A 10,325-nucleotide genomic window follows, 5' to 3' on the forward strand; every position below is an offset into this window, starting at 1 on the left:
AAAGTCCAATCAGGCTGAAACGTTACAAGAAGGTAGAATCTATTGAGTTGTAAGTGATCTGAACGTTTCATGATGATCGCACATTCCTATAGGGGGTCAAACCATGTCCCAAAGGTCACCGGGCCTGGTGTCACTTTAAAGAAGTAGTGCAGTTACACCTTTGTGGGCTTATAACTTGGCTTCTGAATATCCTAGAGAGGTCAGGTTTAATTTAGAGTACTCCAATTAACAGCCCCCATTACCCCAAAAAGGAATGGAGTCAATAGCACTTATGGTTTGTAAATCGCACCCAGAATTATGTTGCACGAAGCACAATTTCACATCATTCTGGGTCCATTTGTGTGAAAACAAGGTCCAATCAGGCTGAAACGTTACAAGAAGGTAGAATCTATTGAGTTGTGAGTGATCTGAACGTTTCATTATGATCGCACATTCCTATAGGGGGTCAAACCATGTCCCAAAGGTCACTGGGCCTGGTGTCACTTTAAAGAAGTAGTCCAGTTACACCTTTGTGGGTTTATAACTTGGCTTCTGAATGTCCTAGAGAGGTCAGGTTTGTTTTAGTGTACTCCAATCAACAGCCCCTACAACCACAAAAAGGAATGGAGTCATTAGCACTTATGGTTTTAAAATGGCACCCAGAATTATGTTGCACGAAGCACAATTTCACATCATTCTGGGTCCATTTGTGTGAAAACAAGGTCCAATCAGGCTGAAACGTTACAAGATGGTAGAATCTATTGAGTTGTAAGTGATGTGAACGTTTCATGATGATCGCACATTCCTAAGGGGGTCAAACCAAGTCCCAAAGGTCACCGGATCTTGTGTCACTTTAAAGAAGTAGTCCAGTTACACATTTGTGGGCTTATAACTTGGCTTCTGAATATCCTAGAGAGGTCAAGCTTGTTTTAGAGTACTCCAATTAACAGCCCTTATTACCTCAAAAAGGAATGGAGTCATTAGCACTTATGGTTTTTAAATGGCACCCAGAATTATGTTGCACGAAGCACAATTTCACATCATTCTGGGGCCATTTGTGTGAAAACAAGGTCCAATCAGGCTGAAACGTTACAAGAAGGTAGAATCTAATGAGTTGTAAGTGATCTGAACGTTTCATGATGATCGCACATTCCTAAGGGGGTCAAACCATGTCCCAAATGTCACCGGATCTGGTGTCACTTTAAAGAAGTAGTCCAGTTACACATTTGTGGGCTTATAACTTGGCTTCTGAATGTCCTAGAGAGATCAGGTTTGTTTTAATGTACTCCAATCAACAGCCCCTACAACCACAAAAAGGAATGGAGTCATTAGCACTTATGGTTTGTAAATGGCACCCAGAATTATGTTGCACGAAGCACAATTTCACATCATTCTGGGTCCATTTGTGTGAAAACAAGGTCCAATCAGGCTGAAACGTTACAAGAAGGTAGAATCTATTGAGTTGTAAGTGATCTGGATGTTTCATGATGATCGCACATTCCTATAGGGGGTAAAACCATGTCCCAAAGGTCACCGGGCCTGGTGTCACTTTAAAGAAGTAGTCCAGTTACACTTTTGTGGGCTTATAACTTGGCTTCTGAATGTCCTAGAGAGGTCAGGTTTATTTTAGTGTACTCCAATTAACAGCCCCTACAACCACAAAAAGGATTGGAGTCATTAACACTTATGGTTTGTAAATGGCATCCAGAATTATGTTGCACAAAGCACAATTTCACATCATTCTGGGTCCATTTGTGTGAAAACAAGGTCCAATCAGGCTGAAACGTTACAAGAAGGTAGAATCTATTGAGTTGTAAGTGATCTGAACGTTTCATGATGATAGCACTTTCCTAAGGGGGTCAAACCCATAGACTGTACATATACTGGACAAACGGATTCCATTTGCTTCAATAACACGTTTGTTGTCTATAATGGGAGGTGGCCACCACCGCCATTTTGACCGTGTCACAGGTTCCGTCCAGCCCAGACAATTCCATAAAAGGGAAGAGAGGAGGCGCTGAGGGTGTGGCTGTAAGGCTGGGCTCGAGTGACGACACCCAGGCGAACTAGCTACGAGCTAACCTGAAGCTAACCCTGGCTAACCCAAAGCTAAAGCGGAGGTGGGAGCCGAGCTAACGGATGTAGCCACCTAGCTTCAACCCAACCGGAGCTAACTGGAACACCCATCGACCTGAACCTCACACGGAGTTTAGGTGGAGGTTTTCTGCGCCTGTTCATGAGAAGTACCTGTATTTAAAAAGTTTTAAATCGGTAAGTTTTTAATTTATTTCCGTAATGAAAACATTTTGCTTGAGCAAGTTTTCAGTACAGTTTTTTTCGGCGCTATCACTCCTGAGTCGCACCAGCCATTAAATGTATCATGAATAAGAGAAAATATATTTAAGTCGTATTTTGGGGGGACATTTTATTATCTTTCTTACAAAATCTGAGACCAAGCGTTTCACATTGCAACACAAGCACCGGTAACCATAACAGAATGAACAACAGCCAGCAGAGGAGAGGATGGCGGTGTTTCAAACCCTCCCGGCCGGCGAGGAGAGCTCATTCCTGGGCTGGAGCCGGCCCTCAGCACCCCGCCACAGGCTCTAACAGATGCTGGCGGTGTTTGAAACCCTCCCAGCGGGACAGGGGAACTCATTCTTGTGTGGGTCGGAGTCGGCCCGCAGCAGCGCGGTGTAGCCTACATATTTTGTTATATAAGTCGCTCCGGAGTATAAGTAGCAGGACCAGCCAGAATATGTAAAAAAGTGCGAGTTATAGTCCGGAAAATATTGCAGTTATTAGTATTCGAGCTAAATTAGCAGCGTAAATACATTTCATATATTTCCAAAATGTTATACTTGTTTGTATCTTGTACAGCCAACTAGCCTTTATTCTGGACTCAGTACAATTTACCAAAAGTAAAGAGACATTCTACAGATGAAGTAAGCACAAGATAACTTACTGGAAGACACGGAATTATCATCAGAACCAGAACAAGAGAGCCTGATAACAGTCGTGAAAATAACAGTTAAAAAGTATGTATGTATAATAGAAATAAAAATATATTAGAATTAGTGTAACTCACTGTGATCCAAACAATAAATCAGCCATAGCTGATTAGTAAATATGACATGAGGTCTGGGAGTTTTTAATTTTCATTTTTATTTTTTTGTTAGATCTGTTTAAATGTCACCATGGCAGCCTGTGTGTCTCCAACATCAGCTACACAAAGCAGCAAGTGTAGGTTTCACATACCTGTCTCACCACTTCATGTATGGTTTTGTACTTTAAACAATTATGACAAACCTGTTATTTTTTCTCCATAGCCATTTGGATCATTGGAGACAGCTGAGTGAGGCGTGGTGCCCAGAGAGCTGCAGAGACAACCTTGGCCTCCCTGACGTCTGTGTCTCCTGGTTCGGTTGGGGTGGACCATCGACATACATACATGTGCCGACACTTTGCGCCCTGTTTTATAAAATGTAGTGTTAAAAATAAATGTTTTTGCTCAATTACTGGAATTTCTTTGGTTAAGACAAAAGTGAGGAATAATCATTTACAAGTTATTTGTACAACAGGCCCATTTTAAATCCCAACAGTTTCTTAGCAGACAATAGAAATGTGTTCTTTACTAACTTTACTTGGTTTAAAACTCTTACTAAAATAGTGCCGTATTGCAAAACCCAATCATACTTGTTATGTAAACATTAGCTTTGTAGATATTTTTTACAGATATATATTTGTGTGCAACAAATCCAAACTTAAATAGTTTGTCATTCTTTATTGAAAAACAACAAAATACAGTTATACAAAGGTGTGGGAAAATGATAATGTGAAAGTATTGCTATTTAAATGTAATCCTATTTATCTTTAAAAAGAAAAACTCTAAAAATGTCCTGTACAGCATCATGACAGAAGAATGGTGGTCTGTCTGTCAGAATGTGCTGAACAGATTTGCTCTTTGAAGAGGAGTGTCATGTTTGGAGGAAGGTACTTAACCCAAGACATGCAGAATACAACACTGACCAAAAACTGATGGAAAAAATGATTTATTTATAAGGAGGAACTTAAGGTGCACAGATAAGTCTGTGGTTGGAAATGCAACAACAGCTCAGCGTCTGGAGGAGGGAGAACACAGGTGAGCTTAGGTTCTGGTTTCAAAATCCATTGTAGGCAGGCAGAGGTGTTCAGCAGACTTACTGTGGTGGGTGTATGGGTTGGCTGGAGGAGGGAGAGGTAGAGAGCCGGGGGAAGCGCAGGAGAGGGAGCAGAGGTGGAGAGAAGCGGGGCGTCCTGGTGGATGGGGCAACGGGTGAGATGAGAGGTGGGTTATGGAGGCTGGTGATAAGGTCCGTGTGTTGAATATCCAAATCCTGGAGTAGAGGTCAGTATCCAATTAGGTCGACAGGAATCCTGAAGAATGGTAAATCCAATATAAGAGCAAAAACACTACGAAATAACATTAATCCTAGGAACACTAGAGGTAACACGAGTGGCTGGTTACTACCAAAACTGAGGCAATCTTCTGGCGTCAAATTTTGTCCTCCATCCACCTTAAATAGGAAAGCACCCCGCTGATCGCTGATCAGGAACGGCTGGGGTGGAGTCACCAGAACCATGAAGAACGTGTCTCCAGAGACAACTCGGGTCCTGGTACCGATCAGGAAAGCGGACCTTATCACCCAGAGCTGCCAGGTCACGCTCAAAGCCTTCATGTTCACGCTGCAGAGCCTGAACGCTGGCCAGGTGGTGGCCGTAGTTGTCTGTGTTCAGGGCCTGGTTCTTCTCCTTGATCCACTCTTTGGTCTCATCAGCGTCTCTGAGAAGACATCAGAACTCCGTCTGAGTGTGGGTCCAAACTCTACTGACCCGTAAGCGGCGCATAAGTGTGCGGGGTACCTGTGGAAGCGCTACACCTCATGGGCGCTGCCCAGCATGTTGCAGCGAGCGCCAGCAGTTGTTCAGCTCCTGGAGAGAAACAAAACCCAGTGAGATGAAGGTGGACGCCAGCGGGCTGGACGCCGGACGAGGAAACCTGGAGACGGATCGCTCAGACAGGAAGGGAAGAGCTTCCTCTTACCTTGATGGAATTAAAGTTAGCCGTCGTCTGAACGCCCAACCGTACGGTCTGAGGTCAAAGGTCACAGGAAACACACACCAGTCAGCAGTCATACAGATGCATAAAGATAACTGTAGCCATGGCAACCAGCTGACATGTCCCCACTTTCACCAGCACCTGGTGCCTGCTGGGTCACCTGAATTCCTGTGTGATGTCAGCACGGTCGACCGGGACTGCGGCCATCAGAGGTGACCTCTGATCAGCTGAATGAACTCACCTTCTAGGGTGACGCCGTGTTACCCCGGGTTTCCACGGGAGCCGTCAGCAGCACGTTACTGCAGCAGCACGTCTTGCTCGCGTAAGCTGCTGCTTGGCCCTTCCCACGAGACGCGAAGCAGCAGGGGAGCAGCTGTCACCGACCGAGCACGAAGTCACTCGAGTGACTTCGTCAGTAAACACAACAACAAGCAGGAGAAAATTACAACATGGTTTGTGTTTTATGTTCTGTCCGTTTTATAATCGCCAATACGGACCTGAAAAACAAAGGAGACCGCTAGCTAGGTGATAACTTCTCACGGGGCCGCTCAGTTAGTAACCTTTTTTAAAAGTAAAGCAACCGGAAGGCAGTACGTTCTTTATTCTGAAAATCTCGGTAGCTTCTCTCAATTTCCGCGTCCGATTTCCTGTCTTTCCTTCCCCAAAAATGTCGAACTTGACCCGTTTCAGAGGCGTCGCGCGTAGAAAATAGAACCGGCGCGTAAGGGCCGCGACATGCTGCTCCTGAGACGTGGCCGACTCGCGCTGCTGACGGCTCCGGTGGAAAAGGTTCTGTTGACCACAGCGGTTCCTATCAGCAGCTATGACGTGCTGCTGCAGTAACGTGCTGCTGACGGCTCCTGTGGAAAGCTGGGGTTAGAGACGGCTTCATCCTGTAAACAAACAAATGAGTGGTAACAAAAACACCACGTCTGGTTCTGGTGGAGGCGGAGGACAACACGCACCTTTCCAGGAGCAGAACCCAGATGTTCTTGTTGCTACAAACAGAGACGAGCAGAGTTAACAAACCAGGAAGTGAGAGGGACCAGCTGCTGCAGACAGGTGACGCTCACCTGAGCCTGAACCATAGGAGCCTCCTCAGCCATCAGACCTTCTGACTCCAGTTCAGATGCCACCTTGTTGATGTCCCTCAGGCGGGACTCGTTGGCCTTCAGGTCCTGCAGGACAAAAGCACCTGCTGATTATCACCTGAGCTGATCTGACAGCTGCTGCTGGAAGACGGAGAGGAGGAAAAGTCCGACCTTCTGGAAGTCGTCAAACTTCTTCTGCAAGACCTCGACCTGCTCCAGGTCCGACCCGTCTCTCCATCCTCATTCAGCTAAAGACGCGAGTTCAAGTAAAACAACCTAAAGTCACACAAACACAAAGCAGGTGTGGAGATGTTCGCTCTGAGCTGGAGGTCGTTCCTCGGCTGTGAAGGGCACACGAACCTTGTTGGTGCTGTTGAGCAGCGTGAGGATGTCGCCCTTCTTCATGGTGACCTCTCCAGGACTCTTCTCCTGGTAGTCGTACAGAGCCAGAACCAGCTCCTTCCCGGTCTCATCGTCAGTTGGAGCCACTTGTTGCTGTTGGGTTAACAGGTCTGGTGTTAGAACGTGGTGGATAAGAATGTTCTGATGGGCCGAGGGTTCTGAACCAGCGAAGTGACCTGGACCCAAACAAAGTGAGCCAGAACCTGCAGACACCTCAGAAACATGTCAGGACCAGACCTGCTCTACCTTCCTCCATTATGGTCTCTCCTTTCTGGGTGACAGCCTTGATGCGAGGATCATGACCTGTGATCTCAGCCTGCAGACGCTCGTGCTTCTTCAGCAGGTTCTGGACACCAATCAGGTCCTTCCCTGAGGACACATGTTAGAGTTCAGCATTATGCAGTAGACAGACCAGTTTAACCCAGGGGTTTCTTTCTTCTACAATCTGCTCTTTAACTGTATTATTTCCTGCTATTTCAGCTGTTAACTTTATTTTTTCTCTAAGTGTTTTTCTCCCCAGAAGAAGCTACAACGATGTTCTGCTGAGCTGTGGTGGCCTCATGGAGGGGGCCATCGTCTAGCACACTGCTGCTAACCACTTAATCATTCTCCCTCTCCTGATAATAACATTTTACTTTCTTTGATGTTGGATGTGCTACTACTAGTTTACCCGTTTAATTATAGATTCACTAGGATAAATACAATAAAGTTTATCTCTCGCCAAATAGAATATTTACTAAGAAATCACAATGTAACGTGTGTGTGTGTGTGTAAAAGCCATGCGTAGTGTTTATTTATAAAGCATATGTTGTTGGATTTTATCCAGAATCAAGACTTTGAAAATATATAGTTTAATTACAGTTTGATTTATTTGACATCTGTATAATGTTTATTATTTTGTTTTTTCCCCCTAAATACCTAACGTTTTAGTTAACATGAATATCAGTCATTCATCACAATACATGAAGTTACACATTTTAAATTTTAATAGGGGAAGACTGCAGGAGGGAGCAGTAAAATACAGGGGGTCCCCTGCAAAAACTAACTTTACGAGTCTGATGAAACTTGCTGGTATTCCCGCTGCTTCTTCGGTAAACAGCGCCAACAAAAACAAAGAAACTTGGGATCTTGTCGGCGTGGCAGTGGGATTTAAGGGAAACGCTGTATGCCCTATAGACTTCTCAACGAGCTGCAGTATTTCTCCGGTCAGATCTGTCTCCGAGTTCCACGAGCGGTCAGCCCGCAGCAGCGAGGCGCCGCATCGATCAGCCTGCCCGGCCTGACCGCTGGGGATTACCGGATGAAAGAATAGAGCACAGAAGTGTCCCCCCAAGCGGCGCGCCCCGTCATATTTCAACCCATTTTTATCTTAAATGCACTGGGTTTTACCTATTACCCATTTAAATATGCCCTATTAATTATTTTACCGTATTTTACATTTAAATTTCATGGTTAAACAGTACATGCTACATGTTAAACTGATAGTTAGCTAGCTACTTCGGTAAACTCAGCTAGTTTAAAGGCAGCAGTGACATAAAATACAAATATAGATTTTAACTTACCGAAAAAAATGAAGTGGAGACTCCTTGGACGCTCTATTAGTGCAATTAATACCACAGCAAGTCATTTTGTCCAACAATTGCACCAATATTATCCAAAACAGAATTCACAAGCACAGAGACTCAAAATCCCGACACAGTTTCCAGGAGAGACCGAGGCTGTACTGAGGCCTTTCCACGGAGCTAGCTCTGTGGTCACGTGGGTCTGAGGCGGCGGTCACGTGTGTCGGATGCTCATTAATTATACAGAATTTTAGGCTTTCAATACACTTAAACAGAAGAGTGAGAAAAAAATTCACCCCCCTCAGAGTTGTCATGAGTATAAACTAGATAATTTAGACAAAAAACCATTTTTTGAACCAGGCTGTAAACATGTTTATTTCTGCTGTGAAAATGGCATTTTTAACATGGGAGTCAATGAGGATTTGCTCGCTTCTGGTACCAGCCCCCAGCGGATGAGGGTGGAACTGCAATTTTTCTTACTTCCGGGTTGGGACCATTTTCTGAGCGGCATTGTGGGGTCTTGGTCAAACCATGTCCCAAAGGTCACCGGATCTGGTTTCAATTTAAAGAAGTAGTCCAGTTACACATTTGTGACCTTATAACTTGGCTTCTGAATGTCCTAGAGAGGTCAGGTTTGTTTTAGTGTACTCCAATCAACAGCCCCTACAACCACAAAAAGGAATGGAGTCATTAGCACTTATGGTTTTTAAATGGCACCCAGAATTATGTTGCACGAAGCATAATTTCACATCATTCTGGGTCCATTTGTGTGAAAACAAAGTCCAATCAGGCTGAAACGTTACAAGAAGGTAGAATCTATTGAGTTGTAAGTGATCTGAACGTTTCATGATGATCGCACATTCCTATAGGGGGTCAAACCATGTCCCAAAGGTCACCGGGCCTGGTGTCACTTTAAAGAAGTAGTGCAGTTACACCTTTGTGGGCTTATAACTTGGCTTCTGAATATCCTAGAGAGGTCAGGTTTAATTTAGAGTACTCCAATTAACAGCCCCCATTACCCCAAAAAGGAATGGAGTCATTAGCACTTATGGTTTGTAAATGGCACCCAGAATTATGTTGCACGAAGCACAATTTCACATCATTCTGGGTCCATTTGTGTGAAAACAAGGTCCAATCAGGCTGAAACGTTACAAGAAGGTAGAATCTATTGAGTTGTAAGTGATCTGAACGTTTCATGATGATAGCACTTTCCTAAGGGGGTCAAACCATGTCCCAAAGGTCACCGGATCTGGTGTCAATTTAAAGAAGTAGTCCAGTTACACATTTGTGACCTTATAACTTGGCTTCTGAATGTCCTAGAGAGAACAGGTTTGTTTTAGTGTACTCCAATCAACAGCCCCTACAACCACAAAAAGGAATGGAGTCATTAGCACTTATGGTTTTTAAATGGCACCCAGAATTATGTTGCACGAAGCACAATTTCACATCATTCTGGGTCCATTTGTGTGAAAACAAAGTCCAATCAGGCTGAAACGTTACAAGAAGGTAGAATCTATTGAGTTGTAAGTGATCTGAGCGTTTCATGATGATCGCACATTCCTATAGGGGGTCAAACCATGTCCCAAAGGTCACCGGCCCTGGTGTCACTTTAAAGAAGTAGTGCAGTTACACCTTTGTGGGCTTATAACTTGGCTTCTGAATATCCTAGAGAGGTCAGGTTTAATTTAGAGTACTCCAATTAACAGCCCCCATTACCCCAAAAAGGAATGGAGTCATTAGCACTTATGGTTTGTAAATGGCACCCAGAATTATGTTGCACGAAGCACAATTTCACATCATTCTGGGTCCATTTGTGTGAAAACAAGGTCCAATCAGGCTGAAACGTTACAAGAAGGTAGAATCTATTGAGTTGTAAGTGATCTGAACGTTTCATGATGATCGCACATTCCTATAGGGGGTCAAACCATGTCCCAAAGGTCACTGGGCCTGGTGTCACTTTAAAGAAGTAGTCCAGTTACACCTTTGTGGGTTTATAACTTGGCTTCTGAATGTCCTAGAGAGGTCAGGTTTGTTTTAGTGTACTCCAATCAACAGCCCCTACAACCACAAAAAGGAATGGAGTCATTAGCACTTATGGTTTTTAAATGGCACCCAGAATTATGTTGCACGAAGCACAATTTCACATCATTCTGGGTCCATTTGTGTGAAAACAAGGTCCAATCAGGCTGAAAC

The 10,325-nt window shown here is 44.3% G+C and overlaps 1 protein-coding gene and 1 long non-coding RNA gene across 3 annotated transcripts; one reads left to right on the forward strand and one right to left on the reverse strand.

Moving 5' to 3' along the window:
* Window positions 1-1,980: 1,980 nt before the first annotated feature.
* On the forward strand, window positions 1,981-3,494 carry LOC139072083 (uncharacterized). Its single transcript, XR_011521695.1, has 2 exons — window positions 1,981-3,222; window positions 3,309-3,494. It is a non-coding gene; the product is annotated as an uncharacterized lncRNA (long non-coding RNA).
* Window positions 3,495-4,692: 1,198 nt separating this feature from the next.
* LOC139072082 (spectrin alpha chain, non-erythrocytic 1-like) lies at window positions 4,693-8,643 on the reverse strand. Of its 2 annotated transcripts, XM_070555272.1 has the most exons (8): window positions 8,133-8,643; window positions 6,817-6,939; window positions 6,529-6,746; window positions 6,340-6,444; window positions 6,151-6,255; window positions 5,063-6,075; window positions 4,882-4,950; window positions 4,693-4,801 (listed from the first exon to the last, which is right to left on the reverse strand). In XM_070555272.1, exons 2-4 carry the CDS (start codon window positions 6,824-6,826, stop codon window positions 6,409-6,411), a joined length of 264 nt encoding a protein of 87 aa, XP_070411373.1. In that variant the 5' UTR covers window positions 6,827-6,939; window positions 8,133-8,643; the 3' UTR covers window positions 4,693-4,801; window positions 4,882-4,950; window positions 5,063-6,075; window positions 6,151-6,255; window positions 6,340-6,408. The 2 variants fall into 2 exon arrangements, with proteins under 2 accessions (XP_070411373.1, XP_070411374.1); XM_070555273.1 differs by lacking the exons at window positions 4,693-4,801; window positions 4,882-4,950 and having other exon boundaries at window positions 5,949-5,970; window positions 6,043-6,075.
* Window positions 8,644-10,325: the final 1,682 nt, after the last annotated feature.

The sequence above is a fragment of the Nothobranchius furzeri genome, chromosome 10 (assembly GCF_043380555.1).
Source record: "Nothobranchius furzeri strain GRZ-AD chromosome 10, NfurGRZ-RIMD1, whole genome shotgun sequence".
NCBI lineage: Eukaryota > Metazoa > Chordata > Actinopteri > Cyprinodontiformes > Nothobranchiidae > Nothobranchius > Nothobranchius furzeri.